The 23,729-nt window shown below is 34.9% G+C and overlaps 1 protein-coding gene across 1 annotated transcript; it reads left to right on the top strand.

The window, feature by feature from the left end:
* Positions 1 to 2,643: 2,643 nt before the first annotated feature.
* LOC134691458 (baculoviral IAP repeat-containing protein 3-like) lies at positions 2,644 to 17,861 on the top strand. The gene is made up of 6 exons (XM_063551998.1): positions 2,644 to 2,660; positions 12,235 to 13,836; positions 13,958 to 14,156; positions 14,667 to 14,912; positions 15,766 to 16,578; positions 16,850 to 17,861. Exons 2-5 carry the CDS (start codon positions 12,250 to 12,252, stop codon positions 15,960 to 15,962), a joined length of 2,229 nt encoding a protein of 742 aa, XP_063408068.1. The 5' UTR covers positions 2,644 to 2,660; positions 12,235 to 12,249; the 3' UTR covers positions 15,963 to 16,578; positions 16,850 to 17,861.
* Positions 17,862 to 23,729: the final 5,868 nt, after the last annotated feature.

Here is a 23,729-nt window from a genome sequence, read left to right on the forward strand (position 1 = left end):
CACAAAACCAGGTTCCATCCACCGTGTTTTCCCTAAAATGTCCTGTACAAAGTCAGGAAAATGCCATTGTTATATTATAGTTCGTTTCTGTGTTTGTTAATTTTTAATGTTGTGTTTCTGTTGTGTCGTACTTCTCCTCTGATATTTAATGCGTTTCCCTCAGTTTTAGTTTGTAACCCGGATTTATTTTTTTCTCAATCGATTTATGAATTTCGAACAGCGGTATACTTCTGTTGCCTTAATTTATTAGATCTTAGGGGCTTAGCCGAAGACTGTGTTCAATAGAAACAAATAAGAAATGCTTACTGGGACCACCTTGTTCTTTTGCAAGTGACGACTGCGTGAACGTAAAACAATGTCACTTAATAGGTTTGTTTACGGAAGTTCATCCTTGATATTTAAGAGGTGACAATGACCTTCATTTCTTATTACGTACTGATTCATTCAATTACGTTGGTATCTATAGTATTATACGTAAATGTGAATGATAAGAGATGTGGAAACCCTACTACAAATCACACATAGACTGAGGTCCTTTAGAGTCAACACACAAAACATAAACAATTGTTATAAAATTACGTCAACCTATAAATCGTCAACAAAGTGAATACACAAAGTATTCGCGTTAAGTGAGAAAGATTATTTAATTAACAGACTATGTACGTGATTAAGAGTGTGTGCGAGAAATTGTTTTTGCACTCATATGTGGGTTAGATTGTTCTAACACTTAAGAGGGTGCGCTCAAGGAGTGTGTTCTCCAGGACAGTATGTAAACGAGAGAGATTGCGTATGTTAGACAATCCCCTTCCCTTTCATGAATGTGAGACTATTTACCGGATTTGTAATCACATAAGCAACACGACAGGTGCCACATGTGGAGCAGGATCTGCTTACCCTTCCGGAGCACCTGAGATCACCCCTAGTTTTTGGAGGGGTTCGTGTTGTTTATTCTTTAGTTTTCTATGTTATGTCATGTGTACTATTGTTTTTCTGTTTGTCTTTTTCATTTTTAGCCATGGCGTTGTCAGTTTGTTTTAGATTTATGAGTTTGACTTACCCCTTTGGTATCTTCCGTCCCTCTTTTAGAAATAGCGCCACATTATTTATTTTTGTGCCTGTCCCAAGTCAGGAGTCAGTAATTTAGTGGTTGTCGTTTGTTTATATGTTACATATTTGTTTTTCGTAAAAAAAAAATCATAAATAAGGCCGTTAGTTTTCTCTTTTGAATTGTTTTACATTGTCTTATCGTGGACTTTTATAGCTTACTATGCGGTATAGGCTTTCCTTATTGTTGAAGGCATTACGGTAACCTATAGTTGTTAATGTCTGTGTCATTTTGGTCTTTTGTAGATAGTTGCCTCATTGCCAATCATTACACATCTTCTTTTTTTATATAGGTAGGTTGGATTGTTCTAAAAATTGATGTTCACGTGAAACTCGTGAACACTATGTACTTGTTCTAAAACACTGTGTCGTGTTTGAAATTGTTCTAACGATGCATGAATGTGAAATAAATTGTTTTTACACTCTTAGTTTTAAACAAAAAGTGTCTCAACATTCCGTAGTGTACAAATGTAGTTTTTATAGGCGGATATAGGGGGCTCTTGGGCTCCCTTTTGTGGGAAAAAATGGGTGTTTATATAGGGAATCACGAAAGCATGACTAGAGCGGCCTCTCCGCCCTTTGGTCAGTCAGCGGGCCTCCCCTTATGAAAAGTTCTGGATCCACCACTGGTTTTTTAATGTGCCTATCCTAAGTCAAGGTAACTATACGGAATATATTTATCTGATTGTTGAGGGTCGTATATTTGTCTATGAGTACGTACAACCACGTCATTTAGTCTCTAGTTGACATTTCTATCATGTTTCTTTTTTTACCTACCGTAGATTTTGTAATGAGGTATTGCATGGTAAGCATACGGTTTGGTTACTTTCAGCTTTCAGATTTCTCTCGTTTGTCTTTTTGTTCATGCTTGTGGAATGCATGAAGGTTTGAGGGTAGAAGTCTTCAGTTCTGTATTCTTCAATTATAATGATGTTTATTCCTCTATACTTCATTTTGTTTGCACATTATTCTTTATTCTTTATATTTTAGCACATCAGTGTGCTCTTTTTTCCAATCGTGTCTACTCTTTATTCATGTTATTTTTTCGTCAAATATTTTCTATTCTGCATGCAAACCCAACCCAGATTGCCTTATAGATTCAAATACATTTCTAACTTCTTGTGTTAGTGTACCTAGTAGTATGTGTCTGTTTTAGTTTCACTGATGAAAAGTTAGAATGTCGAATAGTCAATGCTCTCAGATGTTCATATAACTATCATGTCATTGTGTGTGATTGTTCTGCATGATTTTTTTGCGATTGCTATCTAGATACACAGACATCACATCTCAGTTTATATCTTCACTAGCGAAAGTGTATATAGGCGTAAAATTGATACCGAAATTATTACACAAATCAGTTTGTTTACGGAAGTTATTTTTAATATGACCATGAAATTTTGAAGTAGAGTATTATACTAATTCTTTTGTTCTAGAGTTTGCTCGTTGTAACAGATTAGCATTTGCGTAATCAATTTGCGTCAATGCAGGGGTATATAAACTTCTTTAGTTTTTAATTTATTTTAATCTAAATATCTTCCAACAGGAATAAATTCAAAGTAAGTTATTTAGAATGCATTTCTTTCTAACCAAAGTTTGGTAAACGTTGTGTGCCGTTTGTAATAATTTGTTCGTGTGATGGTGTCACTTGCAGGGACAAGTGGCAGGCTTTAATATATGAGGGGGTGGAAAGGGGGTACCTTTCTCCTTTCTCCCGCCCCTCGTCTCCTTTCTCCCACCCCCTCTCTCCTTTCTCCCGCCCCTCTCTCCTTTCTCCCGCCCCTCTGCTTCCATCTCCCACCTTACAACCGTTTTCTTTCAGATCAATCGATATTAATACAAATTTGAATTAATATATGACCATATATAGGTGGCATAGGTCTTTATTAAAGCATATACTGATTTTACGAACAAGGCCTGCCTCCGACTCGAACGCAAATTAATACACAATGTTGGAATGTTGTCAATGGTGCATTGTACATGCCCCGATGTCATGAAACTCATTTTTAGCTCACCTGGTCCGTCGCCGTTAACTTTTACAAAAATCTTCTCCTCTGAAACTACTGGGTCAAATTTAACCAAACTTGGCCACAACTCAACCAACATGTACCAACCAGGAACACCTTAACAAAACATTCCCACCCATGGATGAACTCAGAGCTTAGACGACTCAGTAACAAAAAGCAGAGGGCTTATACCCTTGCCAAAAGCAGTGGGAAAACAAGAGACATAAAGAAATACAAATTTCTGAAATCACAACTACAGAAGGAGGCTAGACAAGCACACAGTAACTACATGGAAGATATAGTAAGCGACGACTTGCAGAAAAACCCTAAAAGATTCTGGTCATATGTGAAGAGCCGGAAACAAGATGCATCCCCGATTGTGACCTTGAAGTCAAAAGATGGCTTCCTACATAGTGACACAGATACTAAGGCATCTATACTGAACCAGCAATTCCAGTCAGTGTACACCAAAGAAGATACCAGTACACTACCTGACCTAGGCACAAGTCCACATCTAACCATGGACAATATCGTCATCCATGAAAGAGGTGTCTACAAACTATTAAAGGGACTACGACCATTCAAAGCAACAGGCCCTGATGAAGTTCCAGCAAACCTTCTCAAACAGACAGCTGAATCACTAGCTCCTTGTCTTACCCGGATGTTCCAGCGTTCCCTGGAAGAGGGTAAGATTCCAGACGAATGGCGGAAGGCAAACATCGTCCCAATCTTCAAGAAAGGAGAGAAACACCAAACCTCTAATTACAGGCCTGTGTCATTAACATCCATAGCATGCAAACTGCTAGAACACATTATACATAGCACAGTCATGGATCACTTTGATCGACATACAATTCTATGCGACGAACAACATGGTTTCAGAAGTCGACGTTCCTGTGAGACCCAGTTAGTGGTAACACTAAACCAGATTGCCAAAAACATGGACCAGGGGCACCAGACTGACATCATCTTACTGGATTTTTCAAAAGCCTTTGACAAGGTACCACACGAACGCCTGCTTTTGAAACTGGCATACTACGGGGTGAAAGGATCAACATTGAACTGGATAAAGGACTTCCTAAGCAGTAGAGCCCAGTCAGTTGTACTAGAAGGACATACATCATCTCCTTTAGATGTACTATCAGGAGTTCCACAAGGGACAGTCTTAGGTCCTCTACTATTCCTGACATATATCAACGACATGCCAGATTGTACATCTTCAGATGTAAGGTTGTTTGCGGACGATAGCCTGGTATACAGAAAAATTAGAAATCCTGATGATGCTGCAACTGTACAGAGAGACCTCACTGCTCTGGAAGAGTGGGAACACAAGTGGCAGATGTGTTTCCATCCAGAAAAGTGCACAGTCATGAGGATATCTAATAAGCGCAACACCCTGCAAACAACATACACCTTGCACGGACACCAACTAGAAGTTGTTGATAGCGGAAAGTACCTTGGAGTTACCATTAGTCAAGACCTACAGTGGAATAAGCACATTATTAACACCACAGGGAAAGCAACCAGGACCCTCGGTTTTCTCCGCAGAAATCGGGCCGATGCAAACCATCTGTTAAAAACACAGCCTATTGTGCTCTCATCAGACCATCGATTGAGTACGCTGCCATAGTGTGGGGCCCCAATCAAACCACATTGATCAAAGACATCGACCGGGTACAGCGTAAAGCAGCACGATTTGTCTACAACCAGTACACAGGCACTTCCCCAGGGTGCGTCACTGGATTATTAGACCAACTCCAGTGGGATCCCCTACAGTATAGACGAATTAAACAGCGACTCGTACTATGCTACAAGATACAGAACCAACTAGTGGAGATACAACCAGCTATATACTACACACCTGGGGACAACAGAACAAGGGGTGGCCGCAGACTTAGACAGATAAGAGCTACTAAGGAAGTATACAACAACTCCTTCTTTCCACGCTCTATAGGGGACTGGAACCTTCTGCCAGACACAGTAGCAGCTGAACCAACACTCAAGGAGTTCAGGGCCAGATTAGCCAGTGTGCCCTGGACCCAGATGCAGCCTAACTAGACATCAGTTTGCCAAATTGTACAGTGTAAATAGTTTTAATTATTTTGTTAATATTGACTTTTAATCAATGGAGAAGCCTCCTGTTTTACCGAGCGGAGTTAGTAAATCACTCAAATATGAGGTCAACTCCTTAACGGAAGGAGAAGAAGAATTATCATTGGGATATCTAGTTTAAAAATGTGTGGCGTGACCCACCAAACCAACCAAGATGGCCGCCATGGCTAAAAATAGAACATAGGGGTAAAATGCAGTTTTTGGCTTCTAACTCAAAAACCAAAGCATTTAGAGCAAATCTGGGGTAAAATTGTTTATCAGGTCAAAATCTATCTGCTCTGAAATTTTCAGATGAATCGGAAAACCCGTTGTTGGGTTGCTGCCCCTGAATTGGTAATTTTAGGGAAATTTTGCTTTTTTTGGTTATTATCTTGAATATTATTATAGATAGAGATAAACTGTAAACAGCAATAATGTTCAGCAAAGTAAGATTTACAAAAAAGTCAACATGACCAAAATGGTCAATTGACCCCCTAAGGAGTTATTGTCCTTTATAGTAAATTTTAAACAATTTTCATAAAATTTGTAAATTTTTGATAACATTTTCAACAGAAACTACTGGTCCAAGTCTATCATAGATAGTGATAATTGTATGTTCAGTAAAGTAAGATGTACGAACACATCACCATCACCAAAACACAATTTTGTCATGTATCCATCTGCTTCCTTTGTTTAATATTCACATAGACCAAGGTGAGCGACACAGGCTCTTTAAAGCCTCTAGTTGATATGTATGGTCATGTATGAGGATCATGAAATTAGACATAGTTTTTTATTGTGTCATCTCTATTTTTTCCTATCCTCGAGAAAACCTTACTTTGTATGGTCAAGTGGAAAACGTAAATATTTTAAGATGACCTGGAAAACGCGTTAAGTACATGTCATATTGTTTAGAGGAGGGAGTGTATCTCTCTGACATTGTTAGCATCCCTTTTTTTCAAATTTGTAGAAGATCGCCAAATACTAAAGAGGAAACAGATACCCACATGTGAAGGCATAAGACAAGAAAACGAATGAACCTGTGTTCTGTTTTGAAAGGATGATTTCTAGAAATGATCGGAAATTGCAAAAATGGTTTGGGAAATATAAATGTTGCTTTTTTCAAATATTTTTTCATTTATTAGAACATTTAGTATCCAGTTTAATCGTTTTTTTACCTCTTTATTTTTTTTCTACATCAAAGTTCATCTCCCTTTGATAGTTGTCCCTCCTCTCTCCCGCCCTTTCTCTCCTTTCTCCCGCCCCCTCTCTCCTTTCTCCCACCCCCTTTCTCCTTTCTCCCGCCCCTTTCTCCCTGTCTCCCGATACCCTTTCCACCCTCTCATATATAGAAGGATTTATACAAGTAATAAAATCCCAACAATTTAACATTGTAAATGTTTACAACTATAAAGTTTACTCAAATTAGCTGTCAATTGAACGTTTCAAAAGTAGAAATAAGTGCATCGTTTAATCGGTGTTTACTGACCCTGTTTGAACTTTAAAAAAACGCATGCACACGTTGTTGGTATTTTGACGTATTAGGCAGGGGAAATAGCCTTTGTAAAAGAAGTTATAAACACAGAGGACATCGCTCCTCTATCATGCATATTTGATTTTATTGGCAGTTCTTCATCTTCATCAGATGTAAATATTTTGGCCACGAGCATCACTGAAGAGACAAGTATTGTCGAAATGCGCATCTGGTACAAGAAAATTGGTACCGTTAATTTTATTCAAAGACAGGGATGATAAAGCCTTTTTATTGAAAATAACTTCAAAGAAAAAAAGGAGGGTATAATACCTAAACATCCCTCCGGTCATAAAGTTTCTGACTTTTCATCCCTGGTTTTCAAATATCTGGGTTTGGACGTTCCCAATGAGGTAAAATCTAGAGAAGTGACTATGAGTATGAATCGAAACTATTAGGCTGGTCCACTCCCTGGCAACATACTTGTATTAGAGCCAAACATATAGAGGACAGGGAACAAGTATAGAAATTAATGAGTTATTTTCTTGGAAGAATTTTCCGAAAATCAGGAATAATCTGCTAAAAGGAAAGTAAACAAAATTTAGAATACTAAAAACGAAAATGAAATTATGTTCTAATATTAGACGTTTGTAGAGTTTATTTTTAAAAATACCTAACCCGAAGATAAATTCAACTCGAAAAAATCGAACGCTCGACTCTTTCAAACAAAAGAACGGTTTAAAAACAACAGTATGGCGTTCATTATCACTGAACTAGTATATATTTGTCTAGGGGCCAGCTGAAGGACGCCTCCAGATGCGGGAATTTATCGTTACATTGAAGACCTCCTGAAGACCTTCTGCTGTTGTTTTTTTATGGTCGGGTTGTTGTCTCTTTGATACATTCCCCATTTCCATTCTCAATTTTAGTAAATAATATTCCCGACTTTTCTAAGGCATGCATGATGGTTGATTTTCATACACCAAACTGTTTCATGTTTTTAGTGTAAAGATTACTTGCATACTGCCATCTGAAACTGCAATAAACAAATAACAGTAATTTAAGATAGCTTCATGCATCATGTTCATAGCGATTAAAGCGAAAGTATGTGCCCTTAAAGCAACAGATATATATGCTCAATTAACAAACTGTCCTATAAAAAAGGAGATGTGGTATGATTGCTAATGAGACAACTGTCCACAAGAGACCAAAATGACACAGACATTAACAACTATAGATCATCGTACGGCCTTCAACAATGAGCAAAGCCCATACCGCATAATCAGCTATGAAAGGCCCGACAAGACAATGTAAAAAAAATTCAAACGAGAAAACTAACGGCCTTATTTATATAAAAAAAAATGAACGAAAAACAAATATGTAACACATAAACAAACGACAACAACTGAATTACAGGCTCCTGACGTGGGACAGGCACATACATAAATAATGTGGCGGGGTTAACTTATGACGTGCGAAACTTAATTTTAACATAAACAAACAACGATTTTCTGAAAATTAAGAATACCGATCAATGTTAAACTGTCGAAACCGAAAGAAAGAATTGACCTTCGGTCATTCAACCTATATTTGTTGCTTACTCCAGTGGATTTTCGGCGCGATTTTAAAAAGGAAACCTCAAAAAAAATACTCTCAAACTTATGTAAAGCACTTTCACAGGTAAGCAATTGAACAGAGAAAGATTACAAAATTGCGTTAGTTTAAACATAATTTACTTTGTATTTGTTTGGCTTTTCAACTATTTTGATCTGAGCGTCACTGATGAGTCTTATGTAAACGAAACGCGCGTCTGGCGTATAAAATTATAATCCTGGTACTTTTGATAACTATTATGTATTTATATTAGACTGGGAAACAAGTTTTGCAAATTATATTAATCCCTTTCCACTTTTTGGTGAGAGTACGTGCTGCCTTGTAGTGGCATTAGCCTGCTCTTTTTCGAAATCTACAAGGGTGTCTTTAACGTGCAAGATATATGGCTCTATCTAAACACCGGTCATCCATTTAACGTCCCCTTTCGACTGACTATCATCGTTTCCTCAAGACCATACTCAAGACAAAATTGTGCTGTGTTTATTCCTTAATTAATCCAACAGGAGTAAAACCATTTTCCTTGTATATGCAACGAATAGGGTAAGCACGATCTAAATTCTCAAAGCTATTTGGATTGTATAAATCGAAATCGCATTGTTGACAGATACGACTGAAAATCTTTATTTAAGTTTGCATTTAAATATGCCAAAAGAAATACTTGCTACTGGACGATCAACACTTTGCCGTTCTTATTCCTAATGCATGTAACCACTAAGACTTTTCATAACCTCGTTTTTGACAAAAAATTAGCCACTCTTTACGGATGATTTTTCGTTTCGTTTATTTTTAAATTCTTTTATTTATTATGTCGTAACCTTTTTCGGATTTACTCCACATAGATTAAAGGTATCATTACAGCGGGATCCATCGCTTGCCTCATATAAAATTAACCCCTTATGTAAAATATTCGGACGACTTTCGACGGAGCACTTTTAAGATTTTTATTAGGTAGGTAACGCAGAATGTTGATTTCACCCAATTTCATTTATATTCATTTTGGGTTACAAAATTTAACTGGCATTGACTCAATATTACCAATTTGATTCATATTTAAAATATTTTCATCCCTGGGTGAAAGGTGTTTGGGGCGAATAATTTGACGTTAAAACAATTGAGAAATAAAAAAGAAATGTACGTAAAAATTGGGGAAAAAAAACATAATTCAAAACTTTCAATTAGAATATTTATGTCAGACACTTTTATGGTAAAAGACATTTTAGAATTGTGAGAGAGATAGGTGTAGGAAAATGTAGAATAAAGAGAGACGTGAATCATACTTCAATGTCCCCCGTTTCGAAACGGCCAATCAAATATAATGTTACATAGTCTTCGTTCAAAGACAATGATAACTCTAAAAAAAAATCGTCTTTATATATAATTGTAACAAATTTTAGGACGAAAATTGTTATATTTTAAGAGGTTATTACGCAACTAAGGTTTCAACTCACTCCTGAAGGACAATTTTTTAATGGTCCCCTTTTATGTTCAATTTGGTCAAACACACCGTATTTCATCATGTACGTATTCAGGTCACTCAGGTATTTATAATGGTCAAGTTCGGATGGATATCTAGAGTAGATGGGATTAACATGGTCATATATAACACCTGTTATGATTGGATATAGCTTTCCCGCCATTAACACTCGAGGAGCAGGGTTCCTAGAGATCAACTCGATATCCCGGATGTTATGACGTCCATCCAATCAAATTTGAATGTAAACATATTCAGAGTAGGGGCCTTGTACTTCCGGTAATCTAGAGACCTTACTCTTCAAAATTATTTACCGTTCATATGGAACTCTAGTCAGAACTCGAGTTCCATCAGTACTTGGCCTATGAGTTCTTGGATTTCAAATGTAAAGTAAGGGTTTAGCAAATCCCGAAACGCTAAAGATTCGAACGTACGATATTTATCAAACGTTTTCTTACTCATTTATACGTCTGTCTCCAAAACACGTGATTTTTTACATCAAATATTAAACAGTTATAGACCTTATTAAAAAAAAAGTATTCGTTTACGGAAGTACTTCTAAACCTTAACCAACCATATCATAACACAGATCTGACATTGATTTAACCATAGTAAAACAATCAATTATTCTATATATACATAAAACATTACTTATATGTATTCAAGAGTAATAAATATCATAATGGTCACACATTTCCGTTTAATTGAATGGATTTTGAATTCCATAAAAAAAACTCTCTACTTAGTGAATTATGCGGTACCACAAAAAAACCAAAACTATTTCCCATGTAAAGTTTTGTTAAAACTTATTTAAGCTGGGCATATAAATGTATTTATTGGTTTTGGCAAAATTCACTTATGTGAGAAAATGGAATTAATACATTTGTATTTATTAAGGTACATATTATTTAAAAATATTTTTGTTTGCAGATAAAAAAATCATCAAAATAAATACATATTAATTTACACTATATAGCTAGCTGAACATGTCTGCATTTTTCTTTTAACTAAATATCAAAAGACACACCAAGAAATATCAGAATTCTTTATACATGCTATATTCGTAGTTGATAACTTCTATGTTATTTTGGTCTCTAGTGAAGAGTTGTCTCATCAGCAATCAAACCACATCTTCTTATTTTTATAAAGTTTAATTTTCTTATCAAAGTTCCTTTAAATAGATTGACTAGAGATCCATTCACTAGACAATTTTAATTAACTAGACAAAAGAAATAGAAGGAAGAGCCCTTAATTTGTCCCTTTAAAGTGGACTTATAATCATACTTACCTAAAATTTACGATGTAATATTAAGATATAGACTAAACGCTTTGTTCTGCTGTAAGTTCGGTTTGCTTTCAACAATCTTGAAAGTCTTGAAAGATCTTTCGAGGAATGATATGTCAACTCATTTTCCGGTTTAATTCTAATGTTAAGGTCAATTTCTTACATACAAATTATATAAATATGGTGGTCCTTGTAAATGTCGTCTGAAGCTAAAACTCCCAAAATATAACAGTTACACGTTTACATTACGTTTGTTTATGGATCATACCTTTCGTTGTTTTTGTTTTCGATTGAAATGACCATAGAGTTAACTGTTATGACAATTAAAATATAGCGATGGTGATTTAATAAATAATAATAATAAACAATAAGATTACCTCTGTTTTTAATGTAATCCATTGAAATTCCCGTGATAACGTTAAACAAATAAATATCACACTTCCGTGTCTAAGTATGTGTCCTTATTTGTGTCGAAGTTTTGTTTAGCACTCAGTAACATTCATAATATTTATGCGTCATTAATAGTTTGAATGGCATGACGTTGCATTTCAAGTATTATAATAGATATGTATGACGTCAAAGCACCCACCTGTAATACAGTATATATATAACATGGCCAATCCCATTTTGTCGTCATTTTATGAATGAAGTTGTACATGGGAATTCCTTGTTCAGGTATTTACTATATGAACTATATTACTATATTACTATATTACTATAAACTTTTAAATGATGAATCAGAAAAATGATTACTAATATAAAAAAGAAGATGTGGTATGATTGTCAATGAGGCAACTATCCACAAAAGACCAAAATGACACAAACACTAACACCTATAGGTCACCGTACTGCCTTTAACAATGAGTAAAGCCCATACCGCATAGTCAGCTATAAAAGGCCCCGATTGAAATTGAAATAAATGGCATTCTAATTTTACATGTACACACCTACACATTTATGAAATTATTTAAATGCTTCGATTGTCTAAATGGTTGCACATCTAGAATTTAGGTCGCAAATGATTCACTGTAATTACAACAGCGAATCGAAGGTTTGTTTTTAGCTGGGCCCCAATAGATTTTAAAGGTGTTGTATTGGCACGTTTAAATTACATGACATCACGTCAGCAATTTACAATAACCTTAACCTTGACAGTAATTATTGTAAATAATGATGATTTTGCATTTTATTTCAGCCAATTCAGCTAAAGATGTTACTACAAGATAACCAAACTGCAATACGAGAACCAGAAAGACAGGCAATGCATCAAAGCTTCTTTCCGACTGATAAAATGTCGCATTCAAAAGCTAAACGAAGAATACAGAGATTGAACAGTTATCCTTCTAGCGAAACAGAAGTAAATAACACCAAAAATAGAAAACTTGGCGTTGAACTGTCTGAAATCAAGTCATTAGTACTTCGAATCAAACTTAAGGTGAAGCATGCAAAGATTCATGCGGTCGAAAGTACAAGAAGTGAATCAAATAAACCACGTGGTATTGATAAATTTGAACAGAATAGTTTAAGAACTGTCACAGAAATAAAGAAAGGTCTAAACGACATCGAAATGGATCTTGATATACAATCCAAATCCAAGGAACAACTTCAAATTAACTTACAAAAGCATATGTCAATACCGAAATTAAAACCGGAAACCGGAAACCCAAAATCGAAAGATACTTTTGACTGGCTTCAATACTTATTCATGTTACGTTTTGTTCCGAATCAATGTTTCCAAGCTTCACCAGTTAGTTTGAATAATTATTTCGAAAGTTTATCTTCGGGTAGTACCATGTCTATGAATGAATCTATGTCAAACCACCTTCTACGTCTGTCTTCGTACAGTAATTTCCCTCATAATGTGAATGTTTTTGTTAGTGCATTGTCAAAGGCAGGTTTTTATTACACCGGAAGTACTGATACCGTGCGATGTTATGCATGTGGCATTACTCATCAGAACTGGACTAGAGGTGATAATCCAGAAGAAATTCATTGTAGACTTTCTCCATCGTGTACTCATCTTCAAAATTCTAGACTGTTTGGTGGTGCAGGTATAGCCGAAAACCAGCAAATGAATTCTAGTAATAATAGATCACCAGTACTTTCTGAATCTTCTTTGAAACCAAATAAACAAAGCTTGCAAAATGGTGCTGCATCCAACGACCAAAACAAAACTCTAAGTTCGACAACTTCAGAGCCATCCAGTCTTTTAAATGGTGCTGCCTCCAACGACCAAAACAAAACTTCAATTTCGACAACTTCAGAACCACCAAGTCTTTTTAATGGTGAAACTAGTAATAATATCCGTAATCAATTAAGAAGCAAGGATTTTAAACCAACGGCTAATTCTTCTAGTGAAAACACCAATTTTGAACATGATATAAATACAAATGGCGCATGCTCAGAATCGACGAAAGCTAATCAGAATGGAGCATGTGGATGTTTTGAATCTTCAAGTTCGAGACAATTAACTAATAACGACATTTCCTCATTGGGGATAGATCTTGAGAAGCCTCGTTATCAGAATTACGCTGTTTTACAAGTTAGAATCAGCTCTTTTCAGGGATGGCCATCTTACTTAGATCAGACACCAAGACAGATGGCGATAGCTGGTTTCCTGTTTGCTGGGTACCATGACTACACAAGGTGTTTTTTCTGTGGCGGTGGACTCCGAAATTGGGAAGCTGGTGATGATCCATGGGTGGAACATGCTAGATGGTTTCCGAAGTGCACCTATCTACGTCAGAACAAGGGAGATGCATTTATCAAAGCCGTTCAAGATAAACATGAGCAAATGGTAAGTATTTGAATCAATCAGTCAAGATATGTTTTTAGTACATTCATAAGATTTAAGTTTACATATTTTATTAAAATATATTTGATCTTATATGTATTTTTTTCGTATTATTTAATTAAAGGACAAAAGTGACCAAATTACGTCGCTACAAACGACAGAAACAACTCAAAACGGTTCCAATTTACTTTCATACAGCAATCCACAACAAAGTAGCAGTCCCAGCTATCTTGATACAGCAGCAGCAAGGAGTGTCTTAGAGATGGGATACACCCAAGAACAGGTCCTTCGAGTTATCCAGCAATTATTACCGGATAAACCAGGTATATATTTCTAACAAGTATACCTTATACAAGCTTATCAATCCTATCAAACTTCATTGTTATATCAATCAACTTACTAGTATATGATTTGGGACATATGATAATCAAGATGACGATTTATAAGAAAAACATAATTGAAAAAAAAATAATTGCAAGCGAGTAAAGTTGATGCGATAGTGGGACACATCGACATTGAAGTAACTTTAAAATAATTAACATGATTAACGAATTTTTTAATACGAATGTGTAATTGAATGTTGAAGGAATAGAAAAAATAAGAACATGAAAGTCAATAAAATACAGAGAGCCATTATTACATATGGAATATCACCGTGCAGAAGTTGATAAAGCATAAAATACCTGGTCAAAAGATAAAAGTTTATAGTTTGACGCAGCCGACGATGAAACCAGTGATTTCCCATACCCAATGCAAGCGCGCTACTCAGCCACCAATGTATTAAAAAGACAATAATTGTGTAATTTTTATTATGTTATACTTTCTATTTGTAGGAGGAACATTCACAGCTCTTGATATCATGACTGTTTTATTGGAGAAGGATGAAAATCAGACAAATGGTTCTACCGGATCAACATCCGGTAATTCTACAAATGCATCCGGGACATCTACAAATACATCCGGGATATCTACAAATACATCCGGGACATCTACAAATGCAGTGCCATCCAATACAAACACACATGAAAATGGAGCACACGAACCTCTTGTCAATAGTTTAAATGAATCAAATCTAGATGGTAAGTAAACCTTTATTAAACTTAATGTAAAATAAAAAGAGTCTTTTGATTGTCCCCCCCCAAAAAAAACCCAAAAAAACAACAACACAACAACCCCAAAACAAGGTTGTTTTATAAAAAAAAAAACTTAAAATTTGTTCTTATATTATAAACGTGTGGTAAAATGTTTGTATGGTATAAACATGTAATTACGATGTCCGTACGAAAACGTAGAGAAAGTTAACAGTGTTAAGGATAACCAAGACTCAAACTACATAATCAAATCAGTCACAACTTTAAATTAGTGATCGAGTGATTGTCAACCTTCATATGAGGAAGTATACTTTGTTTCAAAATAACAAGCTTTTGCAAAGGCTTTTTTAGATAGATAGTACACAATTAAAAAACGACGGGAAATGATTCTCTTAGATTTGTCTTACAACATTAACTTTGGAAGCATTTTTTTTTAAAATTAACAAGGATTTTATAAGATTTTCAAGTACAACTTTTAAAACTAAATGTTTAGTGGGCAAACGGTGTATAAAACCAGAGGATTCGGAATATCTGACAAAATTTTTAAACAAGAGGAGCGAGCATCCTTATTAAGTATCACTTACAAATGTAATGTGAGTGGTTTCAAAATTTAAATCTCTCGTCTTTTAGCAAAGCAACAACACCGATGGTCGGATTTATCAATTCATCCTCTATTAAAATGTCAAATACTTTTAGTCAGAACTTAAACACACATGTATTTTTAACAAATTTAAGATAACACTTCTTCTGCAAAAACCGTCATGTGATTTTTTTTCTATAAGCAGAGTGGAATTCAAACAGTCATAACACTATTATATTTCCGATTTACCTTGTATTACAGACGCAGAATTATTAGTTGAAGAGAACCGACAGCTACGAGATCAACGCCTATGTAAGATTTGTCTAGAATTAGAGGCCTCCATAGCTTTTCTCCCCTGTGGACATCTAGTATGTTGTTCCGACTGTGCACCAGCCATGAGGAAGTGTCCAATATGTAGAACGTACGTCAAAGGCACTGTAAAGACGTTCCTGATATAAACCGGAAGTTGGTTGACTACTGTACAGCCTTTCAACCCTAATCCCATGGGTAGGCATATTCGATCACTATCAGAAATAGCAATACAAGAAAAAGTCCGGTCAGGTTTAAGAGAAAATAATAATGTGATTGTACTACAGAAAATAGGCCAAAGCAATAAGGAATGGAGAAAAAAACACAAGAAAATAAGGAATAATGGAAACTCAATTTGTAAAAAATGAGAAATAATTGGCATAATTTATAAAGAATACAGAAAACGGCCTAAAAATTAAAGAATAAAGAATTAAATTACCCCAATCAATACCCATACATGTAGAATCAACGTAGATCATGCAATCAACACGATCATTATAGTTTAGTGAACAAAGATGCGAAATTATATATTAAGTTCATAAGTTAACTATTGATAAATGCCATTCTGCAGTATTCATCGTCATGAACATAAATGCACTATCTACCACTGTACGTAAAGCAACTAACACTCAACCAATCAGTAGTGTTTATAGTATAGTATTCTGCTTGTGTTGCTTAATTAAGAAGTCATAGTCATGTATATATTACATGATAAGATATAGATATCAATGCTGAAACCTGTGTCCATAGATTAACCACAGTCAGGTTAATAAAATTGAGAATGGAAATGGGGAATGTGTCAATGAGACAACAACCCGACCAAATAAAAATCGACAGCAGAAGGTCACCAACAGGTCTTCAATGTAGCGAGAAATTCCCGCACCCGGAGGCGTCCTTCAGCTGGTCCCTAAACAAATATATACTAGTTCAGTGATAATGAACGCCATACTAATTTCCAAATTGTACACAAGAAACTAATATAAAAATAATACAAGACTAACAAAGGCCAGAGGCTCCTGACAGGCGCAAAAATGAGGTTAATGTAGACATGCAATCAAATGTTTTGGACGCCATAAACATCGAACGATTGGCACCATTAAAGACAGTTAAACAAAGAAACATCAACTGATGTAAAAGCATAATCTCTCTGTTCCTTTTTATACGATGATTATGTTCTTAAATGTGATATCTTATTTTTTATTAATTGTTAGTAAGAAATGTTTAGTTGGTGCTAATTTGATTCTGCATACTGTTATTATTGTTAAGATGTTAATTTATGTAGTTGTTTTATCTTTTAGTGAGGGTGAGAACGATTAAGCTTCTTTTTTTTGGTTTGTTGCTTTAAATAAAAAATTACAATTGCTTCCTCAATACTGTTGATGATGGTTATCGTTAAAACTGTGAGTTATTGTTATCTTTATCACTGTTGATGAGTGTAATCGTCAATACTGTGAATTATTATTATCGTGATCACTATCACCAAATGTTATCGTCAGAACTGTTAATTATGGTTATCATCAATACTGTGAATTATTGTTATCGTTATCACTGTTAATAAATGTTATCATTAGAACTGTTAAGTATGGTTATCATGATCACTGTTAATGAATGTTATCGTCAATAATGATCCTTAGTGTTACCGTCAAAACGGTTAGTTATTGTTATCGTTATAAGTGTTAATTAGTGTTATTGTCAATGATGTTATTTATGTTATCGTCAGTACTGTTAATTAGTGTTATCGTAAAAAATATTTAAGTCTTATTATCGTCAATATTGTTAATAAGTGTCATCGTCAATAATGTTATTTATCATCACATGTATCTTCAATATTGTTAATTTTTGTTATTTTTTATCTACTGTTGCTTATTGTTGTCTTCAATACTACTAGTCATTTTAATCGTCAATATTGTCAATGTCTTCAGTACTTTTTGTTACTGGTTGTTTTAGTCATTTTATATATAGCATTATTATAAAAACAGTTTTAGACAGTTATGAGAATACTCATATATGTTCATATATCTTTGAAAAATAAAAGTTATTTCAATAGATCTCTAAGTCTTCTCTATTCTGTAGGTATGACCATTGTCCTTGGAAAGCAGATGTTGGTAGTGGTTGTGTGTTTGTTAAACAAAATTGAATACCAGAAGACTTACTTCACTTCGTTTTGTGTTGATGTGTTAAAAACTATATTTATGTTCTAAATGCTGAATCTAACCATGTATTTAGATTTTTTATATTTGGGCCACGTTTTCAAATTGGTACACATTAAGGTCTAAAGGGTCCAAAATTTAACTTTATTTGATTTCATCAAAAATTGAATTCTTGGGGTTCTTTGAAAAGCTGAATCTAACCATGTGAATAGATTTTAGATATTGGGCCATCAAAGGTAAATGTCCATTTTTAAAATAAATTCTTGGACCACATTCATTCTGTGTAAGAAACCTATTATGTGTCAACTATTTAATCACAATCCAAATTCAGAGCTGTATCAAGGTTAAATGTTGTGTCCATGCTTGCCCCAACTGTTCAGTGTTCGACCTCTGCGGTCGTATCAATCTGCGCCCTGTGGGGCATTTTATTATGTTTTGCGTAGGTACGCTTTTTCTCATGTTTACATCATTTTATCATTACCAAAATGTGAAAAGAGGGCACGTTTGCGAATTAAAAATCACAGCCGTGAACACCAAGAACTGAGAAAGACAAAGAAGAACAAACAAAGAATACAAACTAGTTACAATCCGGCATAATTATTGGAATATTGCTTTTGCTCGGAGCTCAGATCTGAATATCAGATTCCTTATGAATAAATGTTTACTTACCGCGAGACTTTCGGCTGTGAAAAAATGCCGGGATTTTCATATAACAAGTAAGAGAAATTGTATAGACCTTATTATATATTTCTAAAAGTTTCCAAACCTATTCAAGCAGCACTTTCTATCACCTAGTTGTCTTCAAATCGATCATATGATAATATAACAGTCATGAAAGGCATAGAATTTACCTTGTATAATCGGATTAATATGCAAATCTTATGTTCAAACTCAGTCTGCTGAGAATGATCTCAAACCGCTCCATTGTACACAATGTCTTACAAACCTTTCGGCATCCTCTTGTTTTGTCGGATTAATACACACTTCTAAATTTTGAAGTCCGAATTTCATTGTTAGATGTAATTATACCTAAACAGAAAGTAAATATGAAGCTTGACCACATAATTTGTAGTTTAATCCGATTGTTCTTCGGACGGTCAAAATTGTATCCATAGAAGGACATTTATTTTAAAAGACGGTTTGATTTGTTTTAATAGCAGAGGAGTCAGGGGCATGAATACATTTTATTTCGATGTAGACTAAAACGGAGTAGGTTCAGTAGGACCCCTTTTGGCCCCAAAATATAGCAGTTTTAAAAAAAATTTAAAATGTATACATTTAGTTATTCATTTGAAAGTATAATGCTTCTGCTACATAAATATGGGCATTTTTTAAACATACAATGCACATTTATCGGGAACTTAAGAATCATTAAGTCATGCTAAATTACTAAAATCTTCACAAATCTAGCATTTTAGTAAAATTTTAGACGGTTTCCGTCTTAAATGAAAGTGACGGCATCCGTGTTCATTCTTGATATTGAAATGTAAGTTGTATTTGATGATAATACGTCATAACATATATAAAGGCTGAGAATGAACACGGACGGGATGCGGCCACTTTCATTTTTGACAAAATCCATCAGAAAAGTAACATTTTTTGGCATATTTGATAGATTTGTCATATTAAAGCTAGAATCGGAGTATTTTTAATGAGTAAATCAGTTAAAATCTTTCACATAAACTTATTGAATTATCTGAAATAGACACTTCAGTACAGTAGTTGTCGTTTGTTTGTGTAATATATACGTGTTTCTCGTTTCTCGTTTTGTTTATATAGATTAGACCGTTGGTTTTCCCGTTTGAATGGTTTTACACCGTAATTTGGGGGCCCTTTATAGCTTGTTGTTCAGTGTGAGCCAAGGCTCCGTGTTGAAGGCCGTACTTTAACCTATAATGGTTTACTTTTTAAATTGTTATTTGGATGGAGAGTTGTCTCATTGGCACTCACACCACATCTTCCTATATCTACTTCAGGGTTTAAAAAGTGTTTAAAATCTTTCGTCAGATGAACTTGAAATTTGAGGCCAAAATGTGCCTTTACCGGACCTACGCCTTTTACGGAATATGATTATAATTTTCGCTTTTTCATGCACCTGAACAAATAGTTCCAAAATGTTTTGAAAATAATTAATTAAAGGTTAAATGAATCATCATGTAGGCATAATAACTGTTTGAGTTTGTACATATAGTAAGATTAACACTTGTTGCATTTAGGACCATCTGCTCTCCTAGAAATAACTAATTATAATTGTTCTCAAGTGGACATTTTACGGAGGCTATCACGATTTGGTTACGTTTCTTATTAACTTAAAGACATACATTTATTTTTCAAAAACGACTTAAAAATCACGAAACATGTTCAGCGAAATTATTATTTTTTCAAATTCGATTAATTTTATCTCGATTCTGCGGGTCCCAGGGGGAAATGGCCGTTTCTCAAATTAAATTTGTACACCGAAGGCCTTAATTGTATCTTAATCTTTACTTGTGAAAAGGACGTGCATGTATTAATTTAGATGTCGAAAATACTTCTTTTTTTCTCGTCATCTTCAAGTGGAGAAAGAAATTGTTAAACAGTCTTTAATATTAAGATAAAATTGAGAATGGAAATGGGGAATGTGTCAAAGAGACAACAACCCTACCATATAAAAAAAACACCAGCAGAAGGTCACCAACAGGTCTTCAATGTAGCGAGAAATTCATGCTTACAATTACGTATTTTTCTCTATGTTGAGTAGTTGTCTTATTAGAAATCATAACCACGCCTGGTAAACCATCTAATCTCAACCAAAATGTTGAGACGGAAAAAAGTATTCTGGCACTTCCTGTTGAGTCTTTCTGGTTCAAAATATTCAAAATAAACATAGGGTAGGTCGACTTTTCGTCAATTTACTGAAAATAAATGATTTTTTTGTAAAATAGGAGAATGTCATGCCATAGATAAATGATAATTGTAGCTAATATGTCTCTGTTTGGTTCAAAATATCTGAAATTGAAGTCACAATCACTTTTCTCCTACGGATTATCATGTTTACTTTCTTTGAATCCGATAAAACTGCTATGGTTTTAATAACCTAGCAAGAAAATATGTCAATTATTTGTGTTTTTTTTATGCTTTACGATAACCACGTCTGTTAATTGCAAAAATATTTTTTGTCAAGCCTATTCTAAGCAGGAAAATGAAAAATTCTAAATGGTTGAGATATAAAGGTACTGGTTGAGTCTTTCTGTCACAATGTTGAGTCTTTCTGGTTATTTTGTGTCATAAAGTATATTATTGTTAAAATATTGGCGCTGAGGTTTCAAAGTTCAAACAAGTGAAACTGCGGGCTACTGCTCACTGATGATATCCCCGCCGCAAGTGGATAATATTAATAGTGTAAAAATATGCAAGTGTTCGGTAAACAGGAAGTTGTCGAGTGATGAATCTGAAAACGCATCACACGGTATAGCTGACTTATATAAATCCTGAAACCAAATTTCAGAAATCCTTCTATTGTAGTTCCTGAGAAAAATGTGACGAACATTTTCAACTTGGCTATCATGTGTAAAATCATACAAGTGTTCGGTAAACAGGAAGTTGTCAAGTGATCAATCTGAGAAAAATGCGACGAAAAATATTCATGGGACGGACGGACTGACTGACGGACTGACGGAAGGACAGACAGAGGTAAAACAGTATACCCGACCCCCCATCCTTTTTAAAGCGGGGGTATAATTAACTACGACTAGCAATCCAACACGCGTAATATTACTATATAAAGACAAAAACTACTAAAACAGCTATGCTATTAAGTGTAATTTAAATAATTAAATGTAATTTTTATTGTAAAAATAAAAGGTTTTTTTCCCAAAATGAGCAACGAAACTATATCAGTGAGCGATACTATTCGAGTTTACCTTTTTGCGGTTAACCTGGTATATGTTTTCTGTATGTGGTAAGTTAAAATCTAAATACTGATACAATTCTAGAATTGCCGATAGAAAAATGAATGCTTTATAAGTATAAATAAGATTATTTTATAATAATTATTTATTATTATGTTTTTATTTAGATGATTTCGATTCCTAACTGTAACAGACTTTATTTAATGCCGAAAATGCTTACATTAAAATTTTATAAGGGAGCTACCATTTGACCATTTGATTTTTATGGAGGGGGGGGGGGGGGGGGCTAGGATGAAAATTGAAAAAAATAGGCAGGACAGGAGTTTTGAGTAAAAAAAAAGGCAGGATGAGACACTTGCAAAAAAAAAAGTCAGGATGACAATTTATGTAAAAAAAGTCAGGATAAACTAAAAAAAAAAAGAAAAGCAGGACCGGATAGAGTGAAAAATTAAAAGGCAGGACAGAGATTACAATTAAAAAAAATGCAGGACAAAATTTTTCATCCTAGCCCCCCCCCCCCCCTAAAAATCAAATGGTAGCTCCCTAAGAAAGAAAATAGTTACAAACTAAACAATCGAACTTTTCGAACCCTTTTCTAGGTTTAATTTTTCATACAGGATGACTTCATAATGGTGGTGATAATCTAATTGTCAGTAAAATATGTAATTTTTGTCATTATGATTACTTATCACAACAAAAAAAAAATAACGATTTTGAAACTGCTTTACGCAAGTACTATATAAAGTGACGTCCAACTTAGTGTTATCGCACGCATTGTATTGAAATGATTATAACTTAGATTGTTTGTTCACAACTGCATTCAGAGCACATCCTTAATATTTGGTAATATTCAGCAACATTTATAGATCCAGGCCCCGTCACACTAGGCCATGATCGCACTACGATCTCTATAATGCTTTTGACGATTGTACTGCGATTGTGTAGATCGCAGTATTGTCGTGGTACGGTCTTGAGGTCTTGCAGTTCGTTTTGAGAGTAGCCAACATGTTCAAAACAATCGTGTATGCCGTTGCGAAATCATGTCTAAGTAGGAGCGCGGTAATGTCGTAGTCCTCAAAGATTGCTGTGCCATCGTATCTTGAGCGCGATTCAAGTCGCAGACACATGTACTTCGCTACGATATAACGTCGATGTTACTATACTACCTTAATACAAACACTAGACTATACCTTAAAAATGCGACACAACCACTACGACTATTCTCCGGTTATGCTTAGCTGTTCAAGAACGTATCCTTTACCAAAGTCGATTCTAGTACGATCAAGCCCGGTGTCCTCATCACGGTCTTTTTAAGACCTGACTACGACCATATTACTACGACTATTTCCAGCTCTATAGTCGTGCTCATTGTCATTTTCACATAAAGATATAAAAGCTCTCCAGGTTTTGTTTGTATGTATTTTGGACCTCATGTCTCTTTTTTTCCAATGGGCCCAACCATGCATTACACATTTCATTGTGTCGTTTCCACTATCTTTCATTAAAACATCGTTATTTAATCTACATTGACCAGCAATATGTTGTGATTCAGGTTGGATTGGTCGGTCCAACATTTTTACTGGATCAGGCGGATAACGCCCGAGGACCTGTGTCTCTACCACTATATATATATTACTACTACTTCTACTAGTATGTTTTTGTTCCAATGATACAGAAAAAGGCTAAACATATGTGTGTGTGTGTCTATGCTTAGCATTCAAGTCCTGCTTAAAACTGTGGGCACACTTTACCAGATAGCTCGAACGGACACCGAAAGGATGGACAAAACTTTTCAATTTACACCATTTTTATCCGTTAGGAGTCCGCGATGTAACAAATTAAACGGACGTGTAGTATGCCGAGAAATGGTAGGGGT

This window comes from Mytilus trossulus, chromosome 11, assembly GCF_036588685.1.
Source record: "Mytilus trossulus isolate FHL-02 chromosome 11, PNRI_Mtr1.1.1.hap1, whole genome shotgun sequence".
In the NCBI taxonomy this organism is placed as follows: domain Eukaryota; kingdom Metazoa; phylum Mollusca; class Bivalvia; order Mytilida; family Mytilidae; genus Mytilus; species Mytilus trossulus.